The sequence below is a fragment of the Diabrotica undecimpunctata genome, chromosome 7 (assembly GCF_040954645.1).
Source record: "Diabrotica undecimpunctata isolate CICGRU chromosome 7, icDiaUnde3, whole genome shotgun sequence".
Taxonomy (NCBI): Eukaryota; Metazoa; Arthropoda; class Insecta; order Coleoptera; family Chrysomelidae; genus Diabrotica; species Diabrotica undecimpunctata.
The window spans coordinates 22,116,636-22,134,177 of NC_092809.1; the positions used below are offsets into that span (position 1 = coordinate 22,116,636).

The window sequence follows — 17,542 nt, forward strand, 5'->3', positions numbered from 1 at the left end:
TGTGTTGACTCTACGAAAAAGTCGCTGTAGAAAATGAGACATTTGTTTTTTGTCAACTTCCCTTCTGGGTGTGCATATCCGTGACGAATGATTCGTAGCGATCGTCATGGCAATCTTTATATTATCTGCAACAGCGCGATAAAGCTGTAGCCTATAGTGTTGCATTGAACCAGATTCTGAGATTCTTTCCCCAGGATGTTCTTTTTCTTCCTCTACATAACTTTCCAAATATTTTTCCCTGCAGGATGGCTTGTAGGAGGGCATATCTGAATCCATTTCGCATAATGTGTCCGAAGTACTAAATTTTCGAGATTTGGTGGTCAGTACCTCTCGGATATTCTTTATTTTTTTGTATCAATCTCCAGCACATTTCAAGATGCACGATTCAACAACATAAAGTACAGAGAAGACGCAGCATCGCAGTATTCTTACTTTTATACCAAAAGAAAGGTTGTGGCTTTTGAAGAAAGCTCTCATCCGATCTAGCGTTTCAGATGCGCACTCTTATCTCCTGAGTGTAGGAGGATTGTAGGAGGAATTCTTCATTGATTATGGTGCCCAGGTAGTTGTAGTACGTCACACTTTCTACTGGAGTTTGGTTGACGTAGAGTTCACCTTCTGTTAACTTTTTCTTGCTTATTATCAGTATTCTTAGTTGAAAGGATATTGCCTTGGGTCTACAGATCTTCCTTGAATCATGCCCTGTATTTGAGTCTCTATACTTTATATTTTGGTCCCCTCATCATGTGGCCCAGATATTCCAGTTTTCGTGATGGTATAGTGGTGATTCTTATCCTCTATTTCTTTCTTATCCTCCTCTGCACATCTTTATTTGTAATTATATCAGTCCATGATATTTTTGTTCGAGAAAGCCTTGATTCTTTTTAGTTATATTTTTTTAATGTATGTGTCACAGCTCCATAGATAATATTGAAAATATATAGCATCGAATGCTGCGTACTTTTATTTCCAAATTGATATTTCTGCACGTTAGGAGTGGCTTCATTCGTATAAATGCTTATCTGGCAATCTCTATTCGTCTCTTTATTTCTGTATCGTATATATCGTATCGTATATAAAGAAGCATCCAAGTAAGCAAGTCCATCCTAATGTATGGTTGTGAGACATGGACGTTAAAAACCACAATGCTAAACAAGTTAGAAGCATTCGAATTGTGGTGCTATAGACGAATCCTAAAGATATCGTGGGTTTCGCACACTTCCAATGAAGATGTTCTTCAAATGATCAATTCAGAACGTCTGCTCATAAACACCATAAAGAGGAGAAAAACAGAATACTTCGGCCATATAATTACAGGACCTAAATACCATCTACTTCGCCTTATAATACAAGGAAAAGTGGAAGGAAAGAGATGGATTGGTCGAAAGAAACTTTCATGGCTGCGTAATATTAGACAATGGTGTGGTTCCACAGTAGAAGAATTATTTCGCGCAGCAGCCGACAGAGAAAGGTTTCAGGAAATTGTAAACATGATGACGACCAACGTCTGAATACGGACACGGCACCCAAAGAAGAAGATATAAAGAAGCAATAAAACACATTCCTGTCTAACTGCCACAGATATTCTTTTGTGCTGACTGTTATCCATCAATTTTCACTGTGACACTCTGGTTACAATATAACGTTTGGATAATCTTTATAATATTATATTGTCAATGTTCCTATCCATAAGTATTGATATTAATTTTTTATTTCGTACTGTATCGAAAGCTTTTTCGTAGTCAACAAATCATAAGTGTAAGTTAACGTTTACATCACGACAATCAATATATTTATGGAAAATAGTTTTTCTCGAGTCTGAACATCGTCTCACTAATTTCCTCTACTTGTTTCCTCTTTTGCTTTAAGCAGTCACATCAGGCTCAGTGTTCGACAATCAGAGCATTCTTTTGCTTCTTGCTTGTTAGGGATATTTGTAAAAGCCTACTATTGAGATATTATTAGGTATCGTATCGTACGTATACCACGTTGAAAGAGTCGCCAACATTTTAAGTTTTCCTTTTCCAATAGTTTTAACAGTTCTATTAGTATTTCGTCTAATACTACTACTCTATTATCTTTAGTTTTTGATAGCAAATTCGATTTTATCTATCGTGATCTTTTGTCTCTCTAAATACTTTAACGCTTATATTTCCTGCATTTCACCTCTTTCGTTTTGGAACAGTTCTCTAAAGTTCTACTCCATCTTCTTAATTTCTTGGGTAAATCTACTAATAATATTTCGTTATTGTCCTTTATATGTCCTTGTTGACTTTTTTACCCATTCCGGTCACTTCTCTTTATTTTTTATGCATATTTCCTTTATTCAATTTGCTTCTAGCACTTCTATCTCTTTATATTGTTTCACCAAATACATTTCCTTAGCTGCTTTTATTTTTTCTTTCATTATTCGTCGTATCTCAGTATACTTTTACATATTTTCCTTTATATTATTTCTTTCCATCATCTGTTTTTCTACTTCATTCATTGTGTTTTAGTTTTCTACATTTTTTAGTTAAAAGAAGGAATGAAGATAAAAAGAAGGGATGAAATAGTGTTCAATAATAAATGTCAACATTATTTTTAATAATTTACCATTTTGGTGTGATTTCCCATTCAAATATTAACAAGAATAAAGTAGAGTTTATAATTTTAAATAATTGACAAGGGTAATATTCAACTCCACCCCTGAATAGAATAGTAAGTGTGCCCGAGTGCAGTTCTCACGATTGACTTTTACAACCGGTCTACACCATGTTTTATTTCCTTAATCGTGTTTTTTTGTCACCGCCGATTGCCATTTCAACCGTTTCGTACCGGAATTCTTACCAATTACAGGTAATTATGGGAGTTTTTCTTCGTCCGAACTTACGCACACAGACACTGAACAAGTACCAGGTGGTTTTATTCACTTATGAAGAGGTTACTTTGTAAATTATTGTTCTTTGGGAGGTAACATTCATTTTAGGCTTAGCAGTTTCAATAAATTCATGTTTTGAGGCAGCGGACTATAACTTTAACCACAATTTTACTTTAAAATAAGTTTATTTGACGTTTCGATTTCCACTTCTGAAATCGTTCTCAAAATACAAAACATAATAAATTAAATAATTAATGAGTATAAGTTGCTTAAATTGTTGGTATCTGTCTTTTTATTAATGGTTTCTTCCTCTTGAAAAATAAATGTTTTTGAATAATTACTCTCCGTGGATAGGATTTTTACATTCGGAAAAACGAAAGAGTGTCCTGTTGTGTTAGCATGTGTGGCTAGGGAACATCTATCAGGGTGTAACCTAATGTCAGTCTTGTGAAGAGTTAAACGGCTGGAAACTTTTTGGAGGGTGTGACCTTTATAAGAACCTTCACAGCCTAAACAACTAAGTTTGTATACAACATCACTTTTATCTGAGTTTGGTACTTTGTCTTTCAATGACGTACAAAGACCCCACAACTAGAGTGCTTTTATAAGCAATTTTTTACATTTGGTAAGTATTGAACAAAAATTCTGGTCAATTTGGGAGTGATATTCTTAATAAATGGGAGTGATACAAAAGAAATTTTAGGAATACTGTTAGTCAGTGAATGGGAATCAGAGCTAACATTCATAGCCCCTGTATTTTGGGGAGTGTTCTTTTGTGTGTTCAGTATAACAGAGGATGTGTTAAAGATGATTTTTGTGGAGGTTGAAAAGGATGTTGAGATTCTTCTTTCTAAAAACAAAGTCAACCAGTTTACAAACTCTTGTGGTCATTTGTTTCACTAGATTAACTTTCATGCTTGACTTGTGGTAAGAATGGTAGTTGAGGCAGCTCCCAGAGTTACTTTTTTTATATACCAATCAATTGTAATGATGTTATCCAGTTCGCTAGTGAACATTGTGTCAAGAAAACAATCTGTTCCTTTTCTTGACACAAGGTTCACTAGAGAACTGAACAACATCATTACAATTGATTGGCATAGAAAAAAAGTGTAACTAAATGATATAAATGATAAAGAAGAGACAATAACATTTACCATGAAAAAGGAATATAATAACACAATTCCTTTCCTGGATGTTTCAATCTCTAAGAATGATACTGGATATGAGACTCGGGTGTACAGAAAACCAACAAAACACCAACAGATACCTAAATTACAAATCAAATCACATCAATATTAAAAAGTGAATTATTAAATCCTTAATACGAAAAAACCAAAATTACTTGTTCTATCGAAAATTCGTTCTAAGAGGAGAAACATTTGTTAACATCTATTTTATTAAACAATGATTATCCTTTATCGTTTATAAATAAAGAATTTTCAACAATCGACCGAATAGAACAGAACAACTTATAACGAAATTTTACAGCATACACAAGGAATAATACGAGGAAAATAACAGTACCATACATAAAAGGATTATCAGAAAAACTTAAAAGGATAGGAAATAAATTCAACATTTTAACAACATCCGAAACAACAAACACATTGAGATATATTTTATCTAAAACTAAACCTAACAATGAACAAGAAAGAACAAAGAATTGTATTTATGAAATACCTTGTGAATGCGATCAGTTTTATTTAGGTAAAACATCAAGGCCATTAAATATTAGAATAAGTGAACATCAATCGTATATTAAAAATAGAGAATTTGATAGATCTGAAATATGTAAACACGCATGGGATAATGAACATAGGGTTCAATGGAATGATTCAAATATAGTACTAAAAGAAACGGACGGTAAAAAGAGAAAAATCAAAGAAGCGGCTCTGATTATGATAAATGAGACCAATTGTGTCGCAAGTTCCTCGGCAGAATGCAGTAGGATCTGGTTACCCATATTAAAAGAGGAAGTTAATAAAAGAAAAATACCACTGTTAGTAAGTCAGTAACATATCGAGGATACATCATTTATGTTTTTTAAATAACATACATATAAAATCAGAGTTTGGTGTTTGTTGAGAGTAAACTAAATGTAAGACCAAATACTTACCACGTTGGGATAGTATTGTTACGATAAATATGACTCATATTTAACCTGTAAACATTTCATTATTCTAACAAGTATTTTCTAGTAGGTTCTCCGATCCGCTAAAAACCTGTCCGGCGTTACATCCTATTCGAGAAGGGTCAGCATAGGTCGCCGTCCTAATTCGAGGAGACTCCATAATAACGGCTATTTTATATATATAGAGGACATTTTTATTTGAAAACAAGTTAGTCTGAATAGTTGTATCGAGTTCGAATTGTAACGCGAAAATATAGTACATAAATTAGAATCGTGTAAATAGCGTAAATAAATTATTGTAAGACATTATATAAATTAAATAAAGACTTTAATAAACTAAGTATTAGAACAATTTTATAATAAATAAAGTTAATAAATTAGACTTATAAATATAATTCAGTATTATGAGGTTTTTTCCTGGTTCGAATAAAGACCCGAATCGAGTTCCCTAAAGACGAATCACATGCTATGATTTTTTCAAACGGATACTCTCAAGTTAAAGTTGATTTCATGTAATCGAATAAACTATCTTACAATTAAGTCGTCCCAGGAACGCAACTCAGATCTTCTTCTTCATGTGCCTTGTCCGTTCCGAACGTTGGCAATCAACATGGCTATGGCTATTCTGACTTTGTTTACAGCAGATCTGAATAGTTCAGCAGATGACAATCCGAACCATTGCCGCAAGTTTTGGAGCCACGAGTGTCTTCTCCTCCCTGGACCCCTTCTGCTGTCTATTTTCCATTGAACGATCAGCTGTAGTACGATCAGCTGTATCAGCAACTCAGATATATTGGCAATATCATTTTAAAATAGTCTACTTTAAAATGTATAATATATGTCTGAATTGTCAATATAAATAAGTCAGATAAAATTAAATTATTAGAAGAATTGTTCACCAAGTAACAAAAAAAAAAATAAAATTTGTTTAATTTATTCAAGTTTGTTTTTTTTTAGAACGATTTCCGAAGTGGAAATTGAAACTTCAATAAACTTATTTTAAACTTCAATTGTTTATTATTATTAAAACCCATTAAAACAGTAATTATTTTCATCTTTTTCTGTTATTTTACATATTTCTTGTTACAAATTTAATATCGATACAATTTACTTTACGTACTTTACTCATTTATTCTCTCGGAAATAATAAATATTGCACTGAGTTGAATTCAAAACTGAGTTTAATTCGAAAGGAAATGATTCTCTCAATGCGAAGCTCACTAAAGCGAAACTTTAGTCTTCTTGTAGTATATTTTACACTGAATTTATTCTCTCGGAAATAATAAATGTTGCATGAGTTTAATTTAAAACCTAGTTAAATTTAAAATTACATGTTTGCAACGTTTCGATTTCCAGTCCGGAAATCCATTTCGATGAAATTTATTAAATCGAAAATATATAACCCGTAAATATTATATTTTTCTGTCTGGAGCCAATTCCGCCAATTATCTTTTTTGTAAATAGGCTTTTTTTTAAATTATTCCCGGACTCGAAGTAAAAAAGTCAAAAACATGCAATTTTAATAACAATTACTGCAGCTTATAAATATTCAAAGTGAATGTATTCCAACAATAAAAATTAATGGGAAAATCCCAGTAGTTGGCTGTATATCATCGTTTATAGTGTATTTTTATGTATGAGAGAGTAATAAAACAATAAATTATGTATGCAAATCCCTAAACTGTTGATACGGGTGACTCAATGAAAAACAGATATTTGTCAACAAGTTTACAGAAGTATATAGGAAAACAATTTTAAATTGAGTATGACCACCAGGTATAAAGGTTGGAGCAGAATAGAATACAATAGTTGTGAGGGTTACTAATCCCTAAATAAGGTTGCCAGTGTCGGAGTGATGGAGGTTAACAGGTACTAATGAATTTGCAAGAAATGTAAGATGTTTATTTTATTGGTTATATATAACCAATAAAAGTTTAATAAGTACCTACCTATTTGCAAAATAAAGTTTAATTCTTTAGATAAAATAAAACGTTTTATTTTATCTATTTGCAAAATAAAGTTTAATTCTTTGCCTATTTGCAAAATAAAGTTTAATTCTTTAGATAAAATAAAACGTTTTATTTTATCTGAAATGAGTGCATTCCACGAAGTAAGGGTTTCAACAATCAAACATTTAATTCTTTAATTCCAGGAATCTACGACAGTAATTGACAAGATATTTACCTTCTAAACTTATTCCACAGAAAATGTGATAGTGGGTTTTTCCATTTTGTATATAGGAAGGTCCAAGTGGCGTATTCAAAATTCTTAACAGTTCACTAAAAGTAGGTACTTCAGTTGCAAGGTGCAGTTTATTGTGTATACTAGTGTTATGGAAAATTTGGAAGTGCCGTGTAAACACCGAAAAATTGGTCCTCTAACAGTTAATGAAAAAAACATTAATATTTAATTGTTTTAAATCATTTACAGACAAACGTTTATGTGAAAGTGTTGATGAGACCGTTGAGTTAGTTAGCAGTACACTTGGTGTTGGGAAATCTACGATTTACAGAGTTATTAAAGAAGAGAAATGTGGTAGTTTTCAAATGCCACGTAATGCTCCAGGGAAACCAAAATTTCAAATAGAATATCATTTTAAAGAAGGACTTCGACGGAAAGTGCATGAATTCTTCTTTAGACAAGAATTTCCAACATTGGATAAAGTTCTTGTCTCAGTTCGAGATCATAAGAATTACCCAGAAATGAGTCGAAGTACGTTATGGAAACTTTTAAAAGAAATAGGCTTCCGCTGGAAAAAGAATCCCAGAAAGTCTATTTTATTAGAAAGAAGCGATATTGTCATATGGAGAAGACATTTTCTAAGAATCATAAAGGAAATGAGAAACCAAAAAAGAAAAATATTTTATCTTGATGAAACATGGATCAACGAGGGTAATACACCAAATAAATTTTGGCAGGATGAAACTGTTACAAGTCAAAGGCACGCTTTTGTAAATAACTTATCTACTGGTTTAAACCCACCATCAGGAAAGGGACGCAGGCTGATAATAGTACACATTGGCAGTTCAGACGGTTTTGTTGAAGGTGGTTTATTAACTTTTGAATCAACTCGTACCGGTGACTACCATGAAGACATGAACGCTGATGTCTTTCAAGAATGGTTCGAACAAATGATAGATCTTCTTCTAAGAACTATGTAATAGTAATGGATAATGCAAGTTATCACTCCAGACTTATAGAAGGACTGCCCACAACCAAGTGGTTAAAAAAAGACTTGCAGAATTGGCTGAGTTCAAAAAATATTACGTACCATCCCGGATCTATAAGAAAGGAACTTTATTCGTTGTGTGCCCTTCATAAAGAAAAATTTAAAAAATACGAAATTGATGAAATTGCCAAAAATCGTGGAATGACAGTACTTAGATCCCCACCATATCATTGTGAATTAAACCCGATTGAACTGGTATGGGCACAGATAAAGAGTGAAGTTTCAAGAAAAAATACCACTTTTAAAATTCATGATGTTAAACAGTTGTTTTTGGAGGCCGTAAATAATGTAAAACCTGAAAACTGGGAAAAGGCAGTAAATCACACTATTAAAGAAGAGGAAAAAATGTGGAAGCTGGACAATATTACTGATAAAATGATCGAGCCAGTTATTATAAATCTTAGTTCTAAAAGTTCATCTTCTGAATCTGATTTGGATTTGTAACAAGTAGCTGTAAGTTTTATATTAATATTTTTATTCATCTATTTAACATACCTTAGACGGTTTTAAAAACTCTTTTTCTCTTTTGTAATTTTTAAAAATTAAAAAAAATGTGAATTTTTTAAAACCCTTTTTAATGTAGGCCAGTCAGTTCTAATATAGTGTGTGATAAAAGAGGTCACTTTTGTTTACATACACATAACACTTTATAACACTGAAATAATTCATTTATTTTTTACAATTATTCAAAGTAATTTTTCAATTAATCTTGAGCACCCCCACGGAGTGGTCGGAGCTACCAGTTAAAATTATGCTAATTACTCTCTCGTTCATAAAAATAAACTATAAAAAAACATACAGAAGTTAAAACACTTCACCATTGTATTTAGGTATATAAAAACATATAAGTAGTTAAAACTTTTACAAGTGTCGTCAAAATTTATACAGTAGCATAAGGTTTTCGATCTAATCAGATCATCTTCAGAACCTTATGTAATTGAAGCTAACAATGAATTTGTGGCTATGACATCCATATATATGACGAATAGCAAGAGACAAATCGCCAAATGGAAGAAGATCATTGGGACGACCGAGGAAAAGATGGTCAGACAACGTCAATTGAGGCTAAAAACCGAAGTAAAACAGGCATTAAGCCTATTTATAAAGTAGGAAGAAAAAAGAAGATCTTTCCAAAATTAAATTATATGGTGACTCTAGGTCGATGACATTGGATAAAATTTAATACTTGAGGAGCTACATGTCTCCCTGCTTGGTTTTTACCACGTGGTTCTTGTCAGTTAAAACGACACAGACCAACTGGCTGAGGTGATAGGAATATAATTTAAGAAGACAGCTAAACATGACGAGGTATGGGTGTGTTCCGCGACTAATGTAATTTTTAAAAATTATAAAATTTTATATTGTTATAATAATGCCTAATATCTTATTAATGAACCTTTAGTTAAAATTAAATTTGTTTAAATGATAAATATTTTTTGTCTTGAATCTGCAAATCTCTATTATTGAAAAAACAACAAGTGAGTTATTAAATTAGTGGAATTAATGTTTGAGATTGAATCTATGACATCATGTGGTATGGACTTTCAGTCTGTGGACCCCATTACCACCTATACTACACAAGTCAATCTAATCCCCTCACAGTTAACTCAACATATAGTCTCTATTATTTCAGTCTTTCTCTAATACATATTCACACACATATCATTTTGTCTGGTTTTCCATTTACATACTTAATTATCTAACTTTGTCCATGCAGTTCACAATAACATAGTACCTATCCAATTTATTCTTACTGATGTACATTACTCAACCAACATTTTACATTTTCCTCTTTCCTATATTAATACTCTCATTCATTCTTTCTCAACTCCATTTATATTCATTTTAACATACTTCACAATATGGTAATATTATATTAACACTATCAAAACTACAATATAATAATAGTTAGAATATCACATTCTGTTATCATATTATCTCATAAAATTTTTAATAGGCTTATTCATTTTACTAATTAAAAAATTTTTTAAACTCTCAGAGATTTACACACCAGGTCTCTTACCGTCGTTAGGCAACCACCATTACCCAAATTTAATCAGAGTTTTTCAAACAGCACTCCCAAGAGACTAGCTTCTTACTCTGTCTAGGGTGTTTTTGATGTCAATGTCCCAGTTGAGAGACCTACTAAAATGAACTCCCAAGTAGGACACCGAGTTTCTGTAATCCATAGCTTCTCCTTGGAGAACTATCTGGTTCCTCTGGTTTATAATCCTGGTACTAAGCCACTATTGAATATTGTTAAACTAAATTTGGGAAATTTCAATAGGACATCCAAAAATAATGAATGATGTAACACTAATTAATGTCATATTGTATATAGAAAATATATAATATTCATCTCAACTTACTGTTCCGTTTGTGCATGTCTAATGTGCGATGGCAACTCATCATATGTAGTGCTGTTTGGGTACAATTTGTTCCAATATACTTCACTATGTGCATCTGGAAGGTCTACCAGACCTGCAGTAAAAGAAAAAATGTATAATTCAAATGTTATCTATGTAGAAAAGTTTAATAACATAACGAAATTTTATATCCATCCGCATGTCATAACTATTGTGATGATTGTCTTCACTGTATTTCAACGATGAAATAGTGAGCTCAGGAAAGAATTAAATAAAAAAAGAAAAAAATATGGAAACAATAGTAGGACGACACTGTCACAACGAAAGTTCGGCCGGAATATAATACTCATCACATAAGCGAACCATCTTATTTTTTCTTCAAACGTCAAATAATGATGATATTACTTATCTAACTTGATCCTGTCAAAGTTTGATGTCTCCGCCGGCAGCAGTTTTTTTTCCCATTTCTTTACGGCGGTGGGAAAAATGTTGTCATGGCAACAATATGAAACATGTCACAAAGCAACAATACAAATGTCATTAACAACAATTAAACATCATTTTTATTTATAGTAATATTAAAAGTACAATTAGTTAATGAGGCATTTTCAAAATTGAAACCGTGCAAAAATGTTCCCGACTCTTGATACGCATTGGTAATTGTTGATGATACTGATGGTCGAGAACAATTTTCAGCAATCATTCCCGATGTTGGCGAATCATGAGGGTTTAAAATTTTTTGAGCATTATCGTTCTTATCGGACTTGGAGGGCCCCAAACGTGCTACTGCAGCATTAGCCGCGGACTCAATTTCGTTTAGGTTTTCCATTTTCGCACTAAATTTGCGCTTGAGGTTGCAACAACGATAAGCTGTCTTTAATAATTGCAAACAACTGTGAAACAACTGTAACCAGGGAGACGCAAATCCCACCGACGACTTAATTATTTTAATTTCTAACATCTAGACGACTTTGATAGTTGTCACAGTTAATTTCGAGTAAAAATAGCGTATGAATTGTACTATTTACGGTTGAAAATTGCTACCTTTGAAGAAAAAATAGTATACTTTATTTGGCAAAGAAGCGACTTTTCTTGACTTGCCCCCTATTACGCGCCTCACTTCGTTCGGCGCGTAATATCGGGCGCGTCAAGAAAAGTCCTTCTGCTTCTCCACCTCATAAAGTAATATACTATTATTTGCATTAAATATAGATGCTTAGTAGAATATCAAATTAATTATCATAGTGTCATTTATTCTCGCGACATGTCCGGTACGGTACACTTCATATGTGCTATCCATTTCACAGCATCTGCAATCCCAACTTTCATTACTTTTGCATACTTTCATTAGTAAGTGTTTCTGCATCAGAAGTCGACACGGGTCTCCCCAATTCTGCTTATGTTGTTATACCATTCTTTTTTTCTATTTTGTGTCCATTCATTTATACACTGCACGTTACATTTTCTTCTAATGTCTTCACTTTTCTTTCGATCTCTCAGTGTATTTCCTGTAATTCTTCTCAGTACGCTCATCTCTGCCGTTTCCAGTAGCCTTTGTGTTGTGGCTGTGTCGGGTCTTGTTTCTGAGGCATATGTCATTATTGGTCTTAAAGTCAATATTGGGAGCACATATTGTTCAAAAACCCTCCTTTTCAGACATATCGCACCCTCAGTGCAAGACTGCAGTAAGTCAGAATAAGTAAGTTTCGAGATAAAGACGATTTTGTTTATTTTCGTGCTAATATCGGTGAAATAAGACACAAGTTTGAAGAAAAATTAACATTTAATTATTATTTTGCATGCTTTTTAGCCTATATTACATTAACGAAAAATAAAAATTTAAATAAAATAATATTAATGCTAAAAAAATTAGGAATTTCAAAGTTACAACACTTTTGCACGGAGAAAATTGTTAATCACTACACATTTAGTATTAGAATTTTAAAGTTACAAAACTTTTGCATGGAGAAAATTGTAAAAAGTGTAGACATATTTTCTGTTAGTTGTTGTCCTCTTCTTGATCATCTTGGGCCAAAATATTTTCATAAAAACTATGGTAAGCTTCTGGTACCATACTCGAATGGCATAAGTATACCAAATCTTTCTTTTTGGCCATTTGAATTTTTGGCAGTTCTTTGTAGGCAGGTTTAAGTAGCACTTCTCGTATATTATGTGTAGTCCGCGATGATTTTTTTAGATTAAAAGAATTCCATAGTTCGTCATCATAGTTGTACTTAAAGAAAATTATGTGCGGACTATCTTTTCTACATTGCAGAATTTTTATATCTGTCCACTTCACATTTTCTTTATTTTGATCAATTTTATAATTGTTTCCCAACAGAAAGGAAACATGTTTAAAATCAATGAAGTCCTTTGTTTCCATTTCTCGAACTATGTAGGGTGAACCACTTTTTTTGCTACATTTCACTACAGTTGCCCATTCAGTAGGAACATAAATTGGGCCGCTCTTCAGCACTCTTTTCTTTTGTCGCTCTATTAATGAGTGGATGTTGTCACCAGCGTTTTGTTTGTGACCTGTTATTAAAAACTTGTGGGTAATCGATTCTATATGACTATATGAAGAAAACAAATATACCGATATTATCGGTATATTTGTTTTCTTTACACACATATTTTTAGTCAACCTCAGTTGACTCAGAATTTCATGTATTTAACAACTCACGGGTTTTTCTGTCACGCGAAAGAAGAAATAATTACAGACCTACTGCCTAAGCCATAAGCCCGGAAACCCATGTATTATTTTGATATTTAAATAAACTTACCAACGAAAGCTTCACAGAACAGTCTTAGATTTTCTCCTACAGATAACACAGTATCTTCAGAAAGGTATGTGATTTGTGGATCATCCGGTGCTCTATCTGTAACAAAGTGATATAATGAGTGTATGATAAAAATTGAGAATAATAGTCTAGACAATAGGCAATACTGTGTTTTAGCGTATTTTCACGAATATACAATTTAATATATTTAAAGAATATATGCAATAAATAAACAAAAAAATTGCTTCTAATTAATGGCCTAATAAATGATATATTAGAAGCAAAACCAACTGATAACAGAAGTAATATTTTAGATAAAGCAGATCGGTTACATATGCTACAAATCATATCAAATTAGATCTAAGATATAATATGCCTAAATATACTATGTAGTCTAACCTAATATTTCAATGAAATATGGTGGATATCCTCGTACATAGACTGAGAAAGCCATATCCTCGTACATAGGCACTTAAAGAATGCCAAGCTTCTGATTGTTTTCAGCCCCAGTCGGTAGAGTCTATAAATGACGTGGTGAATGATTTTATATGAAGTGAGAAATTCTAGCAAGAAACTAATCTGGTATTCAAAAGGTCTTTAGGAAGAGACGCTTCTTTAAGTGTCAGAATCTTCAAAAGATTATAGAACATCGTAATATTACAAAAACATATATACACGGCGTAATCAGGATATTGTGTTTTGTAAGAATTTCAAAAGGAGAAAAAATCAATGATTGAAAGTTCAGAAACAGTTATAGCGTAAAATAAATTGATCACTTCTAGTAGAAGGAAATAGGCAAATAAAGTTTACTACACATTACAGTCACTGAACGATACGATAAGATAAATCCAGATATAAACAGGAAAGATAAATTACAGTATCCGTAATGAGTTGAGAAAGAATTAGCTTCATTATTTTGGTGTGTTTTAGACCGTTCTTATCAACTTCTATACAATGAATGCGTGCTTCCGGTTATAGCAGAACCTATGGTTTGCAGAACTATCAGTAAAACACTTACGTGAACAACTAGAAGAACGGGATGAAGACTACAGCGAGTCCAACAAAATCCTTCAAGAATGACTGAGAGAACGACTCAACAAGAATGGAGATGACCCAGAGACATTCCATTTTCAGTCAGCAGAAGCATTTTTAAAGAAAATTGAAGTAAATTTAACGGGACTTTCAAATAATTAAAGAAGTATCTAAGCTTCAGTTGATTCTACCTAAAAGTAAAGTGTCATAAGTATTGTATCAGTTGCATGATGGTGCATCAGGTGGACACTTTGGTATTAAGAAGACTCTGAAAAAGGTTTGAGAACGGTTCTATTGGGTGACTGTAAAGATGATGTAAGAAGATGATGCCGGAAATGTGAACTGCGTGCAACCAGTAACCGTCCAGTTGGTAAAGAGAGGACACCCATAAAGCAGTATAATGTTGGTAGCCCTATGGAAAGAGTAGCAACTGACATTGCAGGTCCGTTTCGAGAAACGGACGATAGAAATAAATATATCCTAGTAACCATGGATTATTTTACAAAATGGACTGAGGCCTATGCGATACCAAATACAGAAGTTGCTACCGTTGCAGAGATTGTTAACTTGTTACTTGTTAAAAAATTCTTCAGTCGATTTGGTGTTCCCTTAGAGATCCATTCCGAGCAAGGGCGAAACTTCAAGTCAACACTGTTCCAAGACGTTTGTTAATCGATTGGTGTCAATAAGACCAGAACTGCAGACCAGAACAGACCCGCATACTAAATCAGATGGAATGGTCGAGAGGATGAGCCGAACGATGGGTAAACACCTGTCCAAAGTTGTATCCAAACATTAAAGAGATTGGGACCAGCATATTTATTTATTCATAATGGCCTACCGCTTGGCCGTAAATAAAACTACAGGCCAGACACCAATCTGGCTGATGTTGGGTCGTGAAGTTCGTTTGCCCTGCGACCTGGAATTTGGCTACATGCCCCTGAAGAACATGCTGCAAGCAAAGAATACATCGACCGCCTAAAGTTAAGAATGAACAGAATGAAAGATCAATATGATTCTTGATGCAAGAATGAAAACTTTGAAGTAGTTATAATCCACAAGGTCGTCGAGGTTTGTCTCCTAAACTGCAAAGACAATGGGGAAGGTCAAGAATTAAGAAGTTGTCAAAACGTAAACCAAAAGTTGTTCACATAAATCGTCTTGCACCTTAGGCTGGCTCAAATGAAACAGAACAAGCACGAACCCTTCAACATGGGATCAAAGGTGACCGACGACCAAGTTTTAATAAATTTATGTCAAATTACGTAGAAAGAGATTTCTAGATTCGACGTGACCACAGAAGTTCAGCAGGATCTATATACTGTTCCGGAAAACGTTTCTATAGCCCACTGTGTTGAACACCTTGGAGGTGACTAAAGGAATCTCGGCGGTTCGACAAGAAGTTCGGTCGCTTGGATGAGTTAAAAAATCAGCAGCCTAAAGTTGGAAGAGTACTGCGATTAGAAGTTGGTGCTCGACCTTTGCTGTATGTGGTGACTAGGAAGTTTTATACAGACGGGGCAAGTTACGAGGACATACGGCGTGCTGTAACTAATATCATGTGCAATTATGACATCAAGAATTTGGCATTACCAAAGATAGGCCATGCACTAGAAAATGTGAATTGGAATATTTTCAGAAGCATGCTTGAAGTGATCTTTTGAAAAACTGGCGAACGAATTACTGTGTGTTGTATTAACCCGAAGAGATCGTCTCCTTCAAAGACAGTAGACTGTTATTTCTTCCTGAAGGGTTTATGCAGAGCTGGAGAATCTTGTAGAATCCGCTATCCTAGATTTCATGTAAAGTTGCTGATCGGGACGGTCAGATCTAAGAGAGGAATGCTGTAACGAAATACCATACTTCCGACGGATCCAAGATCACTTGTCACAATTCTGAAACATATACCTCCAGAATATTCCGTATGTCGTCTGTCCAGGAAAATAGAGCGTAGTCGGATGTAACTTGCATGGAGGAGGGTTATTTCCAGAAGTAGACGCAAGAAGCTAGATGATGATGATGAGAATTGCATCAGGACTCAATTTAGTTCTTATTTATTCTAATTAGTGTTGAAGAGATAAGCAAATTTTGTGGTGAGAGTCGTTGGTATTTATAGTATAGTGGTGACGTGATATTAGTGGGAAATGCTGACAAGGAATTAGAGAACAAACAGAGCCTTTTAAAGAAAAATGTTTAAAACTTAAGAGAATAAGAATATTTAGAAGAACAAAATATTTAGAAACTTTGTTTGAATATGAAGTTACTACTACAAATAAAATGAAAACTCTGGATGCTAAAACGATTATGTAAAATAATAGTTTTAGGAATTTATGATCGGTAGTACATAGAAATCATGATGTAGATGCACGCAGTAGAGCTAAAGCAAGATGGATAAAACGAAACGCGAAATCTATAAGATTGCCAAAAGATCAGCTATAATGTACGGCATTGAATGTTGAGCAGTTAAAAGGAAAGAAAAACAAATAATGCGTATTACAGAAATAAGAATGCTTATGTAGATAAGTAGAGTGGGAAACAATGATAAAATTAAGAATGAATTTATTACTGGAAGTACAAAGATGACACCATTTAATGCCAATATGATGGGGCAGAAGTTGAGATTGGTAAGGCACTTCAAAGCGAAATTAATATGAAGGGACGCTGAGTATTAAGTGTTCACAGCTATTCCATTCATTCGTGACCAAGCATTCGCTTGATGTCATCAGTCCATCTGGTTTGAGGTCTGCCTCTACTTCTCTTGTTTGCTCTTCTTCTTCTTCTTCCTTTGCCCTATCCGTTTCGGACGTTGGCTATTAACAAGGCTATTTTGACTTTGTTTACGGCACCTCTGAACAGTTCGGTCGATGTTAGTCCGAACCATTGTCGCAGGTTATGCATCCATGAGTGTCGTCTTCTTCCCGGTCCCCTCCTACTGTCGATTCTTCCTTGGACTATTAACTGTAGCAGCCGGTACTTAGTATGCCTCATGACATGTCCGAAGTACTCAAGCTTCCGTTTCTTTACGGTGAAGATTATTTCTTTGCTTTTGCCTATTGTCTGCATTACTTCCACGTTAGTAATGTGGTCTGTCCAGGATATCCGAAGAATACGGCGATATATCCACAGCTCAAAGGATTCTAGTTT

The 17,542-nt window shown here is 33.7% G+C and overlaps 1 protein-coding gene across 1 annotated transcript in view; it reads right to left on the reverse strand.

Annotated features, from left to right (window-relative positions):
• The window catches only part of LOC140445054 (X-linked interleukin-1 receptor accessory protein-like 2), a 200,336-nt gene that overhangs the window by 35,641 nt on the left and 147,153 nt on the right, over window positions 1-17,542 (reverse strand). The window contains exons 3-4 of the mRNA XM_072536845.1: window positions 13,370-13,465; window positions 10,590-10,701 (exon numbers count right to left, since the gene is read on the reverse strand). Coding sequence (XP_072392946.1) covers window positions 10,590-10,701; window positions 13,370-13,465 — 208 coding nt within the window. The remainder of the gene's footprint in view (window positions 1-10,589; window positions 10,702-13,369; window positions 13,466-17,542) is intronic.